Source organism: Ornithorhynchus anatinus, chromosome 5, assembly GCF_004115215.2.
Source record: "Ornithorhynchus anatinus isolate Pmale09 chromosome 5, mOrnAna1.pri.v4, whole genome shotgun sequence".
NCBI lineage: Eukaryota > Metazoa > Chordata > Mammalia > Monotremata > Ornithorhynchidae > Ornithorhynchus > Ornithorhynchus anatinus.
Window position 1 is genome coordinate 49180484 of NC_041732.1, and position 16769 is coordinate 49197252.

The 16769-nt window shown below is 41.4% G+C and overlaps 1 protein-coding gene across 4 annotated transcripts in view; it reads left to right on the plus strand.

The window, feature by feature from the left end:
- Positions 1 to 16769, plus strand: part of HERC1 (HECT and RLD domain containing E3 ubiquitin protein ligase family member 1) — a 160039-nt gene that overhangs the window by 58774 nt on the left and 84496 nt on the right. For 2 of the 4 annotated variants that reach the window (XM_039912030.1, XM_029065780.2), the window contains exons 16-25: positions 67 to 199; positions 2572 to 2763; positions 6347 to 6568; positions 6984 to 7157; positions 8352 to 8466; positions 8576 to 8696; positions 10931 to 11102; positions 12028 to 12340; positions 15447 to 15567; positions 16402 to 16453. In XM_039912030.1, coding sequence (XP_039767964.1) covers positions 67 to 199; positions 2572 to 2763; positions 6347 to 6568; positions 6984 to 7157; positions 8352 to 8466; positions 8576 to 8696; positions 10931 to 11102; positions 12028 to 12340; positions 15447 to 15567; positions 16402 to 16453 — 1615 coding nt within the window. Of the gene's footprint in view, positions 1 to 66; positions 200 to 2571; positions 2764 to 6346; positions 6569 to 6983; positions 7158 to 8351; positions 8467 to 8575; positions 8697 to 10930; positions 11103 to 12000; positions 12341 to 15446; positions 15568 to 16401; positions 16454 to 16769 lie in introns of all 4 variants that reach the window. The other 2 variants (XM_039912031.1, XM_039912032.1) reach the window with 2 other exon arrangements.

Below are 16769 nucleotides of genomic sequence, written 5' to 3' on the forward strand. Positions count from 1 at the left end.
GCATGAGATTTTTGCAACTCAGATCTTTCAAAATTCCATTCATTGAGCATCATATCTTTCTTATAGAATTCTAGCAGCGTGGCACTGCTACACAAACATCTTCAGCTCTTGCTGCCCCATGCCACAGACATCTATTCACGCTCTGCAAATCTCCTGAAGGAAAGTCCTTGGAATGGCAGTGTTGGGGAAAAACTGAGAGGTATGTTGAATAAAATGGCACATAATCATTCCCGCTACCGGGGGAGAGTTTTGCTCACCAAGAACCTCTTAGTAGGGGACAATCGTAAGCAGCGTGGCTCAGTGGAAAGAGCAAGGGCTTGGGAGTCAGAGGTCATGGGTTCGAATGCCAGCTCTGCCATTTGTCAGCATTTGTGACTGTGGGCAAGTCACTTCACTCCTCTGTGCCTGTTACCTCATCTGTAAAATGGAGATTAAGACTGTGAGCCTCACGTGGGACATCCTGATGACCCTGTATCTCCCTCAGCGCTTAGAACAGTACTCTGCACATAGTAAGCGCTTAACAAATACCAACATTATTATTAGTTTCGTCTCCTGGGCTCTAAGCTCGATGTGGTCAGGGAACCTGTCTACCTACTCTGTTGTATTGTGCTCTCCCAAGCACTTAGTACAGTGTTCTGCACACAGTAAGCCCTCAATGCCATACTATTAATTGATTGATTGGTAACCATTAATTCAAAGAGAATTAATGGTTGGGGGTAGCTAGTTTGAAGATGTCATCCTGACTAATGTTTTTGGTGCAGATTTCTGAATTATTATGTTCACTACTAGCAGAATGCTTTACACCCTTTGCCGTTAATTGTTATTTTCAATCAGTGCTGTAAAATTGGGAAAACTCAAAGGAACCAAAAGTACACTGTAGTAAAGCTGAGGCAGAGGTTGGGAAGGGTTATACCTTGATCAGCTTCACACACATGAGCACAGCGGTTTCTTCCTACCCAGAATCTGCCTACGCTATCTTGCGGATTGCGGGGTAAAAGATCAGACTTGTGTCACGGGAAGAACTTTTCCTGTTTCTTCTACCAGGTTATATCCAAAATGTCTAATGAAATGTGTTCTCTAGACTCAGGGTTCATCGTGGGCAAGGAACGTATCTGCCAACTCTCTGTTGGACTCTCCCAAGTGCTTGGTACATAGCGCTCAATAAATACCACTGATTGATCTGCTAGAGCAGAAGTTACTAGATAATGAACAAATTTAAAGACATTAAATCAGGAATACATCAAATCATAAAGATTTTCTTAAATGAAAAACTTACAATTTGTGATAGTGTGCTTTAATAAGCATTTTATAGTTTCTTACTTATCTATGCAATAACAGAATCCCTAAATAGAGAAGCATCATGGCCAAGTGGATGGAGCATGGGTTTGGGAGTCCAAAGGATCTGGGGTCTAATGCAGGCTCTTGTCTGCGCTATGATGTTGGGCAGGTCACATAGCTTCTCTATAGAAGCGTTTAGTACAGTGCTCTGCACCCAGTAAGCGCTCAATAAATACGACTGAATGAATTTCAGTTGCCTGATCTGTAAAATGGAGATTAAGACTGAGTCCCATGTGGGCCATGGCCTGGGCCCAACCCAATTAATTTGAATCTGCCCCAGTGCTTAGTACAGTGCCTGGCAAAATAACAGACGCCAGTAAAACTCAAAAAGAGCTTAAATTTGTGGTCTCTAATAGGGCGCCTTTCAAATCATATATGTATAATTTTTAATATGTACTTATTTATAAATGTCAAATCCAGGTAATGCAGTATATGCAGCGGGGAGGCTGACAAAGCACGTGTGTATTTTACAAATTTTTTGCAACTTTGTTTAGATTTGTATAGCTCCGTGTAAGGAGATATCTGTACGTATACACACTCACACACCCACACACGTTTATCATCAGTCCCGTGTGGGTCATAAGCTGTTAGCGTGTATCCACCCATGCACTTATTACAGTGCTTGGCACACAGTAAGTGCGTAACAAAAATAAGTGCCGAAGTATAATTCTTCGGCAGCTGTGCTTCGTAGACTTTTTTTGAAAATCTGGATTTGGTGTCCCAGAACCTCAGCTCCTCGTTACTGTCAGCAAGAGGCATCCAAGAAGATGCTTCATGTCCTGTCTCTTCAGCTGGTAGATCCCAGTTAAGGCCAAAGTGGAAGAAGGAGGCCACGGGAGAGGGAGAGCAGCAGGTTCCAGGATGCTGGACTCTGATAGGCCCCGCTGGTAGTCGGTCGAAAGTCGGCAGGTTTTGGAGGTTAGCAGTTATGATTGGGTTAAAAGGAAGGGTCGCTTGAGTACAGAATTCATAATTTGGAGTGCAAAGCACAAAAATCATGCCTGCAGTTGTGGGATTTTTAAGCTATTTAAACATAAAAATCTAAGATTTTACCACCCAGTAAATATTTAAAATGTCTGTGGAGCTGGACCAATCTTGCGTCTCTTAAGGACACTGCATTATTTGAGATACGATTTTAAGAGGGTTTTTTTTTTTTTTGTTGGAAGTTGAAAAAAAGTCATGAAATTTGTGTGATACAATCGCATAATTCTGTGTTGTTTTTTTTTCTTGTAGATGTAATTTATGTATCTGCTGCTGGCAGCATGCTCTGCCAGATTGTTAACTCTTTACTTTTACTGCCCGTGTCAGTGGCTCGGCCCCTGTTGAGTTACCTTCTAGATCTATTGCCACCTCTCGACTGCCTTAATAGACTATTGCCCGCCGCTGCGCTTTTAGAAGACCAAGAGCTACAGTGGCCTCTTCACGGTAAGCATTGAGAATGAAATGGTGTCACCCAAGTTGAAAGACAAAAGAGTAAGTCATAGTATCGGTAAATCCAAACTGTATTCCTTAATTGGTCATAGTTCATAATTAGAATAATGTTTTTAAAAGCCCGGCCTTGGTCATGGCCAGGACACCTGGAATTAGGCCAAAAGACGTGACCTATAGTGGCGGGACCTGTGCCTTGATGTCGTCTGGTTTGCCAGTGACCCCCTTCCTCATCTCCTCCTCCTGGTCTGGAACCCCTTCCCCCTTCATATCAACCCACCACCACTCTTCCCATCTTCAAAATCTTAGCGAATCCACACCTTCTCCAAGAAATTTTTCCTGCCTAGCCTCTCATTTCTCCAGCTCTTCACCCTCCCTTCATTCATTCTCAACTGTATATATTTTCATTACCCTATTTATTTTGTTAATGAAATGTACATCGCCTCGATTCTATTTAGTTGCCATTGTTTTTACTAGATGTTCTTCCCCTTGACTCTATTTATTTCCACAGTTCTCGTCTGTCCGTCTCCCCCGATTAGACTGTAAGCCCGTCAAAGGGCAGGGACTGTCTCTATCTGTTGCCGACTTGTTCATTCCAAGCGCTTAGTACAGTGCTCTGCACATAGTAAGCGCTCAATAAATACTACTGAATGAATGAGTCATTTATTCAATCTTATTCATCTGTAAAATGGGGATGAAGACTGTGAGCCTCACGAGGGACAATTTGATTATCTTGTATCTACCCCAGCACTTAGAACAGTGCTCTACACATAGTAATCGCTTAACAAATACCAACATTATTATTATTAAGTGGTTACTATGAGCAGAGCACTGTACTGAGCGCTTGGGAAATACAGTTCAGCAATAGAGGGAGACAATCCCTGCCCGCACCGGGCTTCCTCATCACCTGTGCATTTGGATCTATTCCCTTATAACCACTTGGATACCATTCCCTCCTCTTACCCACATCACCCTTAAGCATTTTGAGTCTCACCCCATTCCAGCCCTATAGCACATATGTGCATAACTTTATACTCTGCCATCTCCCTTACTGTAATGCATTTTGGTGTTTGTCTCCCCAGCTAGTCTATAAGCGCCCTGAGGACAAGAATCACGTCTTCAACTCTTGTATGGTACTCTCCCAAGGGTTTAGTCCAGTGTTCTGCACACAGTAAAAATTCAACAAATACCTCTGATTGATCACTGGCAACTCTCAATATAAAGCAGAAAATGTAGGTGACGTGTATAAAATGCATTTCCAGAGCAAAAATTTGGAGACATGAGTTTTCCATTCATTTCCCCACCTCACGCTCTGAATTATAAAATGCATTTCCAAAGCAAAAATTCGGAGACGTGAGTTTTCCATTCATTTCCCCATCTCACGCTCTGAATTTTAGATATACAGAATCTAGCTTAATCTAGCACTCTATTCGATATTGAAAGGTGTTGCATCTGTTTTGCATTTGGAGAATGGAAATCAGCAATATTTTTCCTCCTTTTACACTACTGACCTGTTTAAAATTTGAATCAAGTCATTTAATTTCACTGTGGCGTTGGGGGGGTGTATGTGTTTTTACGTATAATAATACCGTGATTTTTATATAGCAGTTTTATTCCTGAAATGATTTTGCATTACTGAGGTCATTTTTGTCTTGCGTATATATAGCGAGAGAGAGAGAGTGCTTTTGTTCGCTTTTAAAAATAGTGTAGTGGTGTGAAATTTCAACTCTGTGCGTGGGAGTGGCTGAAGAGACTGTTGTTTAGCCGGCACTCCTTTTCCCCTTGTTAATTGCACTATTGGGCTTGTCCTATTCGGGGCCTCTCAGCTTTTACCCTGCCCCTTAACATCTGGATCTCTGCAAAGTGTTTGTTCAAGGATAGCAATTTCCTCCTCATTGTTGTAATATTTCTGAGAAATATAGTTTCTAGGTTTCTAAAATACTATTGGACTACTCGTTAATAAACCACTGAAATTTTTCAAGCCTTTGAAGTTTAGCGGCTTCCTAACGTAGAGACGGCCCCAAGACTGACGGTTTAATTTATGGCATTTATTAAACACTTTATGCCAAACACTGTGCTTAGTGAAAGAGCAAGGGACCGGGTGTCAGAAGATGTGGTTTCTAGTCCTGCCTGATGCGTGCCCTGGAGCAAGTCTTCTAACCTTTCTGTGCTTCATTTTCTTCATCCGTAAAACAGGCATAAGATATCTGTTCTTCCTTCATAGATGGTAATCCTCTATGAGACAGGGACTCTGATCTGATTGTCTTCTACTAGTCATAATGGTATTTATAAAATACTTATTTTGACCAGAGGACTGAACTAAGATTTGGGAAAAATTACACAGATTAAAAACTAGACGCGGTCCCTGGCCCTTAAGAGGCTTACAGTCTAATATTAAGGGAGGAGAGAGAGAACAAATGACAGACACAGAAGTGCAAAAGCAGTATAAAAGACAGTGACGAGCCACCAATCGTATTTGTTGAGTGCTTATCGTGTGCAGAGCCCTGTACTAAGAGCTTGGGAGAGTACAGTATATCAGAGTGGATAGACGTGTTCCCTGCCCATGATGAGTTTAGATTCTAGAGGATAAAACAAAATCTACATAACAAGGGTATGTAACAAAGTGGATAGGCCCTATTTATTTTGTTAATGAGATGAACATCACCTTGATTCTATTTATTGCTATTGTTTTAATGAGATGTACCTCCCCTTGATTCTATTTATTGCTATTGTTTTTGTCTGTCCGTCTCCCCCGATTAGACTGTGAGCCCGTCAATGGGCAGGGACTGTCTCTGTGTGTTGCCGATTTGTCCATTCCAAGCACTTAGTACAGTGCTCTGCACATAGTAAGCGCTCAATAAATGCTATTGAATGAATGAATGAGCCACTGTAGCAAGAGGAGCCCTCTCAGAGAAGGATGTGACGGACGATGGGAGTACTGTGTGCGTGTGTCTGTCTGGGAATGGGGAATATCCTCTTTCCAATTTGGCAGGCTCTAGTTTTGTGGTGCAAGGAGACTGACTCTGGATCTCTGCTGCTTCTCCTCACCCTCTCGGCTGAAGAAAGAGGGGATGACGAATGTCCCGATAAGTGGATGTGTCTGTGTGTGTGCAGGGGGTGAGGATGCGGCCCGGGGGTGTGTGTTTAATGGTATTTGTTTAGCGCTTTCTATGTGCCAGGCACGGTTACTGAGGTAGACACAAGCTAGTCAGGTTGGACCCAGTCCATGTCCCATATGGGGCTCACAGTCTTCATCCCCATGGTGGGAGTGGAGGGGGCCTTTGGCAGCTTCTCTCCCACTTGGGAGTTTCTTGGGGTTTGTAAGGAGACAGCACATAGCACAATGCTTGGCACATAGCAAATGCATAATGGTATTCCACTAACAATAATGAATAACATTATAATTAGACCACGATGCACAAACTTTTGAGTGAAATGAATGATTTTTGGTGATCAAATGATTTCTGTCAGTTTACCGTAAGGGGAAACGAGAGCATCTCTCTCATACTGCCTGTGCTTCCCCGACTACCGGAAAGACTAGAAAAAAACTGGTGTATTCATTAACCGTTTTATCCTTCAGGTGGACCGGAGCTGATCGATCCCGCGGGAGTGCCTTTACCCCAGCCTGCTCAGTCTTGGGTGTGGCTCGTAGATCTTGAGAGAACCATCGCTCTGCTTATTGGACGGTGTCTTGGCGGCATGCTTCAGGGCTCTCCAGTGTCCCCGGAGGAACAAGACACCGCGTACTGGTTGAAAACGCCACTTTTCAGTGACGGTGTAGAGATGGATACTCCTCATTTAGGTAACTTGTCGTATCGCGGGGTTCGAACAGCCCGTTTCTGTGTTTGTGCTTTTCTCTGGCGTAGTCTCCGAGCCCCGATGGGCCGAAGAGCAGAATCGGATGAGGAAAATGGATTCGGGATCAAGAGATAGAGAGGCCTGGCTCTTTATCTTCTACTTTCAGAAAGATAATTACCTCCATTTGTTGAATGGTGCTCTTTAGTATGGACTGCCATTTAATCCTTTAGAAAATGGAATCGTATTAAAGGTAAACAATGAAATGTCCTTGATCGAAATGGCCCGATTCGGTAAGATACCTAAGCTGTATCAGCACTGTGAAATGAAAATCGTGCATTGAAAATACTGAGAGAGAGTTTTACCCGGAGCACATTAAAAGTATGCAAAATGTAAAACGGGTTTTTTTTAAAAATTTTTAGACAAGTGCATGAGTTGCCTGTTGGAAGTGGCCCTTTCCGGAAATGAAGAACAGAAGCCATTCGAGTATAAATTACAGCCCGAAATTGCAGTCTTTGTTGATTTAGCTTTGGGTTGTACCAAAGAACCAGCCCGAAGTCTCTGGATCACCATGCAAGATTATGCTCTTAGTAAAGGTAAGAAGCAGATACAAATGATATAAAATTTAATGTAGTTACTAGATTAGCCCGAGCCTTGAAATGCTAACAAAACTACTCAAGAACCCCCTTTTTTTTTTTTTGTTGGTCACACTATCGTAACATTGTGTTCTCCCTTTGAAGTCCATATTTCCTAGGATAAAATTTCCGTAGCTTTCTTATCTCAGGATGAATAGGTTACCTTCCCCATTTTCTTTTCTTGAATTTGTGTCTGAAGCCAATGGCGAAGACAGACATCATTTAAAGGGTCTCATCTCCCATCCTCGACATCGCTTAGTCACCTGCGAAGTTGAGAACACTCTCAACGCCTTCATCCGGTGACTCAGTGATTTAGTCCTGTTGATGACGCCTTGATTCTTTTATCTCTGGGAAGAAGAGTTGCCTAAATGGTTTAAGAGTAGCTCACCTTGATTTGGTTCCCATCTGAGTTTCGATTTGTTCTTACTTCAAAGTGCCGCACAGGGGTGTCTTCCGGCAGTCACGGCTTGTGAAGAGTCACATTTGGAGCCGTGTACTACAAACGTAAAGTAGTTGCACTGACTCATTATTTCAAGATATATATATATTTTATCTATCTTATATATATATTTATATATATCTTGAAATAATGAGTCAGTGCAACTACTTTACTTTTATATATATATATAAGTATATATCTACGTGTGTGTATATATATATATAAGTATATATTTATATAAGTATATAAGCATATAGATATAAGTATATATTTACATGTATATATATGTATATAAATATAAGTATATATTTACGTGTATATATATGTGTGTAAGAACAGTGCTTGGCACAAAATAAGAGCTTAAATACCATTACTATTAGTAGCATATATATATGTATGTATGCATGCATATATATATATGTATATACACACACACGCACACACACACATATATATTTATAGTGATGCTAGACTGTGAACTCCTTTGTACACTCCCATGTGCTTTGCACAAAATAAGCACTCAGTCCCCACCAAAAATGCGCTCTAGTGTTTTATTCAGTGTCCTTTGTAACATCTTTACCTGGCTCACTTCAAAAATCTACCGATTTGCCTGCGTTAATCTACCGAGCGACTTAATCCATGAACTTGCTTCAAGTAAAATTTGGTATCATTTTTGAGTCCACACTGAGGGTTTAATGATTCACTTCTGTTTTCAGATTGGGACAGTGCAACTTTAAGTAATGAGTCACTTCTGGACACCGTGTCTAGATTTGTTCTTGCAGCTCTTCTGAAACACACAAATTTACTTAGTCAAGCATGTGGGGAGAGCAGGCAAGTACTGCAACTTTTAGGACAGTTTTTATTCATGTGCCTTAAAAGATATATATATATGTGTATCATATATATATGATGTTTCTGTTGTGACTCTTGATTTGTCTAGGTATCAGCCTGGTAAATCCTTAGCAGAAGTATATCGCTGTGTGTACAAAGTTCGAAGTCGTTTGCTGGCTTGCAAGAATATGGAACTTATTCAAACTAGGTCGTCATCGAGAGACAGATGGGTAAGGTTTGAAAGCATCAATTTGTTGGATTTTTTTTTTCCGTTCCATTACTGACAAAGCTGCTTTTAAACTCGGTGCTGATTGATATAGATGTCCCTCAGAAATGATACTTTATATAGATTTTGAACATTTTGCCTGCCTCTTAGCTGCTCTGTGTTGAAAAATATAACTTTTAAATACTCTATTGTACACTCTCAAGGCCTTAGTACAGTGCTCTGCACAGGGTAAGTGCTCAATAAACACCATTGATTTGGATTTGATTTCAAAAGCAGCGTGGCCTAGTAGAAAGTCACTTCTCTGTGCTTCAGTTTCCTCATCTGTAAAATGGGGTTTCAATACCCGTTCTCCCTCCTATTTGGACTGTGAGCCCCGGAGGGGATAGCAACTGCTTATCTGCTGCTTTCCCCAGTGCTTAGTATAGTGCTTGGACCATAGTAAACATTTAACAGATACTACAATTATTATCATTGTGTGTATTAGCTTAAAATATGGATAATCTTGAAAGATTGCAGCTAGTACAGCTTCCCTAAATACAGCTATTTAGTTGTATTTACTATTTACTGTGTGCTCTGCACATAGTAAGCGCTCAATAAATGCTATTGAATGAATGAACTAGTCAAACAATCAGTTGTAATTATTGAGCACTTACTGAATAAAGAGCACTGCACTTGTAGAGGACTGTACTAAGCGCTTGCAAGAGCACAAGCGAAGCAGCGTTGCCTAATGGATAGAGCACGGACGGGACTGGGAGTCAGAAGGACCTGAAGTCCTTGTCCCACCTCTTCCACTTACCCGCTGTTTGACCTTGGGCAAGTCATTGAACTTCCCTGTGCCTCAGTTTCCTCCTCTCTAAAGTGGGATTAAGAACTGACCCCCACGCGGGTCGTGGATTATGTCCGACTTGCCCAACCTGACTATCTTGTATCTACCTAGAACAATGCCTGGCCCATAATAAGCATGTTTCTCCCCGCAAAAAAATAATCGAGTTGATAGACACGTTACTCACCTAACAGACAGAAATTTTTGAAGGAGTAATTGAATACTGTATATATCTGCATACAGCATTTACTCACATAATTACACCACTTTTTGCATAATAAGGTAAAGCTAGTATATGTGTCATATAAGATTTAAGAATAGCAATAAGGGGAGAAGGAGAAAAAAAGAGAAGAAAAAGGGGAGAAGGAAGAGGAAGGTAAGAGGGCATCTATTGAACTCTCCTTAATGCTTCATGCAATAGGCACTCAGTGAATTAATTCCTCCCCACACCCCCATTAAGTTTCCTCATTCATACCCTTCTGTTCCTCTTCCCTGTCTCACGAGTTTCAATGAATTAGCACCCTCCCCTCCATTAAAAGGAAAAAATTCAGGTGGAACAATTACGCCATAGAAACAATTATGTGAGTAAATACAGTCGTTTTCCATAGTATTAGATGAAGACAGTCCTCACTGTGGGCAGAGAACGTGACTAGCAACTCTGTTACAGTGTACTCTCCCAAGCATTTAGCACAGTACTCTGCACAGAGTAAGCACTCATACGACCGATGATGAAATTCATGTTCATTATCAGATGAAGGCTGCACTAATGGTGAAATTTGTGTGTGTATGTGTGTGTGAGAGACTGAAAACATCAATGTGGAACCCACCGTCTCAGCCACATTGTACACACAAAAGGACTGCTCCACGTCATATTGTCGTGTATGATGTATGAGGCCTCTGGCCTGGTCGTCTCTCGCTTCTCAGTCTCCGGTTCCTCGTGAAACTTGTGCTCAAAAGAGACATAAAGGCCATAGTACTCCTCGCTCTCATGTGGCAGAACTGACGTTTCTCGTCGCCGTAATTTAACATTGCGAAGTTGAGGTGAAAAAGAGAGTTCTTTGAGTTCCTCAAAGATAAGAACTCTAAAACTTAAAGATGTAGTAGCAACTTTTATTCAAAAAAAGAAATGTCCATTCAATTCCTTTCCTGCCCTTAGTGTTATTCAAGCATTATAGAATTTAACTTAAAATTATGATGTATTGCTCTAAGGCCACGTAGTTATAGTCTGACATGCCACAGAACGTACCAAAATACAAATACAGCCTCACTCTCTTCCATCGCCATCCCTGACCTTTTGTCCATCCTCTATTATTAACATCCATTTCTTTTCATCATTGCGGGAACTGACGCCGCTGATAGGTTGTTCCCGATCGGAGGCCAAAGCATTAAAATATGTAATTTCACATATCTTCAAGATTTCAGAAAACCAGGATTCTGCAGACGTCGATCCACAGGAACATTCCTTTACTCGCACCATCGATGAGGAAGCTGAAATGGAGGAGCAAGCAGAGAGAGACAGAGAAGAGGGCCATCCGGAGCAGGAAGATGAAGAGGAGGAGAGGGAGCATGAAGTTATGACAGCTGGCAGTAAGCAACCTTAATATACTGACGGTGCAAAATAGGCTTTTTGGTAGTATGAATTGTAAATCGTCTTGCAAAGTCTCATAGGAAAGGAAGATTACAATAGCATCCAATTCCTTGATTTGCACTAGTGTGCGCTCAGTATTTTCGGGGCCAAGTACTCTGAATCATATTGATTTTAAATTTCCACTTACGTAAGTCTGAAATTCAGATCGGTGCTAGTATTTATATCCCGGTGCGATTACGTAATTGAATCTTGTCGCCGTAGTCAGTCGTTGCTGCCTATGAGGCTGGACATTTTAGGACGACTTAAAGACTTTCCAGGTTAACCTGGAGGAGCAGAGGCATCTGACACCTAACGAGCCACCCGTGCGTTTCAGTAGAGTCTGTGATGGAGTAAACTGCTGAGGTGCAGTTCACTAGTGGCTAGAATACAGACCTAGGAGTCAGAAGGATGTGGGTTCTGATCCCGGCTCCACCGCTTATGTGCTGTGTGACCTTGGGCAAGTCACCTCACTTCTCTGTGCCTCAGTTACCACATCTGGAAAATGGGGGTTAGGACTTTGAGCCCCATGTCGGACGTGGACTGGGTCCAGCCTGATTATCTTGTATCTACTCTAGTGCTTAGTACAGTGCCTGAGGTGCAATCCCCATCCAGGGAATGCTCAATAAATACCATTGACTGACTGATTCTTTAAGAGAATATCGGCCCTTTCTGTCCAATTTTCAGTATTTAGCCTAGTAGTGACTGCTCTGAGAACTAAGGGTTGCTGTATCTTTAATATTGGGAAATGCATTTTTAACATATTAAAAATTATCTTGCCCTCTTTCAGTGAATCTTTGGTACAAACTTGATCATTATTTTGCTGTCGTTGTCTTTGCTTTTCTCTCCCTATGTGTTAAGACCGTGTTTTTGTGTTGCACGTTACAGAAATCTTTCAATGTTTCCTATCAGCCCGTGAAGTAGCTCGCAGCCGGGATCGAGATAGAATGAGCACGGGGGCAGGGACGGGGACTCGAGTTGATGATCCGCCTCCTCAGTCCCAGCAGGAGCGAAGGGTCAGCACAGACCTGCCGGAGGGGCAGGATGTTTATACTGCGGCCTGCAACTCCGTCATCCACCGGTGTGCCTTGTTGATCTTAGGAGTGAGCCCCGTTATTGATGAGCTTCAGAAGCGAAGGGAGGAAGGCCAGTTACAGCAACCTTCAACGAGTACCCCGGAAGGGGTCGGACTGATGACTAGGTGGGATTTATTGGCAACCTAAAGTTAAAAAATACTCTGTCTTGACTCCAGTCTTCCTTTTCCTTCCCTTTAGTCCATCCCCGCCCCCCGGTACTTGCTTATCTAAGCACTCACATTGAGAGGTAAAATGCTGTCCGTCCGAGATGTAAGGATACCGATGAAATTCAGACAAGCGCTCAGTACAGTGCTCTGCATGTAGGAAGCGCTCAGTAAATATCATTGGTAATGGTGAAAGAAATTAACTATTGAAAATGGGGCTATCCAAATTGTAGAGCTGTCCTTCGGTCAGAAGAGTATGTTGTTTTGATTAATGATTCTGAATCACTTGATTATGAGCTCCAAACCCTTTTCATCCTCGAAGTTAAATTTACAGTTAAGGCAAGTGTGAAGTCATTTGGATCTAAAGGTTGTTTAATTACACTCAGGGTATTACGATGTACTTGAAAGGTACAAACGTTTTGGACAGAGGTTGGGTTTTTCCGTTAATAGAAACCGATATACTTTAATGTGAGTTTGATGTCTGATTTGTTTTATGTTCCATTTTTATGCTCATTTCGTTGGTTCCTTAGCATTTAAGCTGATGAAGAAGCCAGTGCAGTATACTTTTTTTTTTAGGCTTTGATTTAAGTTTGGGATTTCGCCTCAACTGATTGGAGTCAAATTTGAAACCCAGTAGGATTTCCATAATTTGTGTTTTTCCTATTAAAAAAAAACACATCAAAAAAACTGTAGTTTTGAAACTTTAGTGGAAGAGTTTTATGCGAGGTGTACGAATCCCTTAAGGCTTGTACAAAACTAAAATAAATTTGTCATTTGCCAGGCTCAGTATAATTGGGGCAAATAGCATATATGATGGGTAAACTAGATTTTAATGAAGATTTAATGAATTCAGAATGTTAACATGTTTGACATATATTAAGTAGGCATCAAATAACTTCAAGTACTCCATAGTATTCATTGAACACTTATGTGTACACAGCACTGTACGAGGGCCTTGAGAGTAAGGAGAAGTATGACTTGGTCCCGACCCTCAAGAGCTTACAGTCTGTTGGGTTTCTTATTTTTCTTTTAAACCAAGCATTCTGATTGATGAATTCTTTCAAAATCAGTTCCAATCATGAATTTTAAGAGATCCAACTATTAAAGCAAGGTGGGCCCGTCATTATGTGAGTGGATCATTTTTCTTTCCAGTGTGGGTCTTAAAATACAGTCAAATGAGTGAGCTTAATGCACATTTTATATAGAGCATTTCACCAACACTTTTATGCTGTTACATATCCTGAACCCAATTTCATTGTACTAATGAATCCTTGGATACTAGAGTCCATTAGGGAAGGAGGGTTAGTATAATCATCGATTGCTTGCCTCTCCATTGATTAAAACAAAAGTCAGCCAAGTTGAAATGAGCTTTGGATGCAAATTGTTGAGATGGTCTTTAATCATTGTGGTATTTAAATGCTTTCTGTGTGCCAAGCACTGAACTAAAGCACTGAGGTAGATTCACAGTCGTTGGGTCCCTCGTTGGACTCGTATTCCAAGAGGGAGAACAGGTACCGAGTCCCATTTTACAGATGAGGGAACTGAGGTACAGAAAAGAGAAGTGACTTGCCCATGGTCGCACAGCAGGCATGTGGTGAAGCCAGGATTGGAACCCAGGTCCTCTGACTCCCTACCCTGTGCTCTTTCCATTAGGCCATGCTGCTTCAGTTAGCTGTTTCCAGTAGAACCTTTCCTAACGACGCAGCCTCTGACGAGGCCATTTTCTTTGTTTCGGGGTCACGTGTTTTGTATTTTATCTATCTATAGCTATATAAAAAGTATATAAGGATTCATAAGCAAAAGGAAATTGGGTTCAAGATATATAACAGCATAAAGATGTTGGTGAAATGCTATATATTAATAGATGGAGATAGATACACGTACACACACACACACGTATATATACACTCACATACATATGTATACATGTAAATATATGTGTATGTGTATATATGTCTGTATGTGTGCCTATCAGCAAGCAACCCAAATATATACTAACTATTGTGTTCCACATTTGGGTTGCTTGTTGATTGACTGCTGTCTGTGGTGTCCCCAGGTTTTATTAGACGTCTTCAGAATGACACTGTGGAGTGGAGCTTGCTAACTAAAACACCTCAGTAAGGAGAAACTCACACGTGGCCATGCTGAGCCTCTAAAGGTTCTTTGTTCTCTTAGCACATGTGCAGGCGGTACATCCACACAGATATACGCAGATGTAGACTTGACACATTTCCAACTAATGGGCATCTGTCAACTTTCATCAATCAGATCCAGGGTTGAGTACTCCCTCCCCCTTGTGCCCCTGTCCTCCCACTCCCGTGGGCGGTGGCCCCGAAATCGACCTCCACTGCTTTAATTTCCGATAGGATCGGAGGCTAGACTGTAAGCTTCTTTTGGTCAGGGATCATGTCTGCCAACTCTCTCGTAGTGTACTCTCCCAAGCTTCTAGTGCAGTGCTCTGCACACGGATAGCACTCGATATATACCGTCGATCGTCGATTGATTGACTGGTTGACCTTTACAGTCCGTGACATAAGCAAGCTGCAAGCTTCAGAATTAAAAGCAGTTTAACCCTATTGGGACAAGAGGAACAGGTTCCCTTTTTTTGCCAGCCTCCGTGTCTGCCAACTCTTGGATTGCGTTCACCCTTTCGCATCTCTTCGAGGAGCATTGACTTTGGTGGCGGCAAAGTCACAGAGCCCTTTGGCTACAGAAGACACCGCTTCGGCAAGCCAGCTTCCCTTTGACACTAGAGTTTGTACCTTATCGCTTGTGATTTTGCATTTGTGGTATGAGCCTCAGCTACCTCCCTCACAACAGCCAAATAATACTGTATTTATGTTTTGTTGAGTATCCGGTAAATGCTTGGTTTCTTTGTTACAGAAGTTCTTGTTGCTTTTAGATGGACTTGCTAGCGTATGATATTTATTTTGAATTTCCATTTGGGGAATAATGGAGACGTTAATGTGGAGGAAAGAGGGCATAATATCTCTTTGCTGTTAGCGCTGTGAATTTTGTCTACTCCAGAGATCACATGTTGAAAAACTTTCCTTTGTGTGTGAGGCAGGAGTGAAAGTCTTACTGCAGAGAGTCGCTCAGTCCACGCTAGTCCAAATTATAGACTGATCAAATCGAGGAGTGAATCTGATTTATCTCAGCCAGAATCAGATGAAGAAGGTTACTCACTGGTAGGTGAAAATTAACAATGTTTAGTTTCAGTGGAGGATTTCTTTTTTCAGATATAAAAGGCCGCATTAAAATGAGGCCTCGGGTATAGTAAGTATTGTACATTTCTAGTAGATGCGGGAAAATGTCTTTCAGAGCTCTAAAGCCCTTTGCATTGATATGAGAAACCAGTTCTTAGCATGTTTTAAACTGCCAGTGGTGAGATCTGCCAAGGGGAAAAAAAACACCCTCGGAGGAGTCCCTGCTTAAAAGATCTCTTTTCTTGGCTCCTAAATGGCCATGAACTGTCAAGACCCTATATTAACTATCTGTCCAAAAATCATCATTACCTTCTTATGGAGCACCAGGAAGGGAATATGCCTTTCTGCTGCTTTCCATTTACTTAAGCACTTGATATTGACTCTGCCCTCAGTCCTGCAGCGTCACGTACGTATCTGTGTACTTCGTAATTTATTTTTAAGTCCATCTATTCCCCCTTCCACACCATCCCCTGCCCCCACCTCTCTAGACTTTGAATTCCTTGTGGGTAGGGATCGTGCCTACCAATTCTGTTTTATATTGTACTTTCCTAAGTGCTTAGTACAGTCCTCCATACACAGTAAGCACTCATTAAGTACCGCAGCGTGATTGATCGATTGACTAGAGAAACCCTAAATTATTACTGTCGCTGGGTTTTGTTACATTATTTCAAGGTTCCATTTAATTTAGTAAATGTAGAATAAGTCAAGTGTGTCTTCCAAGCAATTTGGAACCTTAACTGTTCCGTAAATCTTAAAATGTACAATATACTGTAGCTAAAATAAATGAAGTTATTTGTGTTCTTTTAACTTCAACAGAGTGGGAGACGAAATGTAGATTTGGACCTGGCATCTTCTCATAGAAAGAGGGGTAAGTATTAGCATCCCGAGGGTTGAATTAATTGAAGTAATTTGTCTCATTTTCTACCTTTACCACCTTAATAACCGTTTTAACTGAACGTATGAACAACTCATTTGATGATGTCAAAAAGTATTTAATCAATTAGAAGAGATCAAGAAAAATGCCAGTCACTTAAAAATATGCCATGATTTGAGAATTTCCAAAAAAATATACTTCACGTAAAACTCTCAAGTCATGTGTCCTATGAGTAATTGAGAGTACATGAGAAGATCTAAGCCAGGGCATTTTATTTGCTATGTATAACTTGCCGTCCCCTTCATCCACT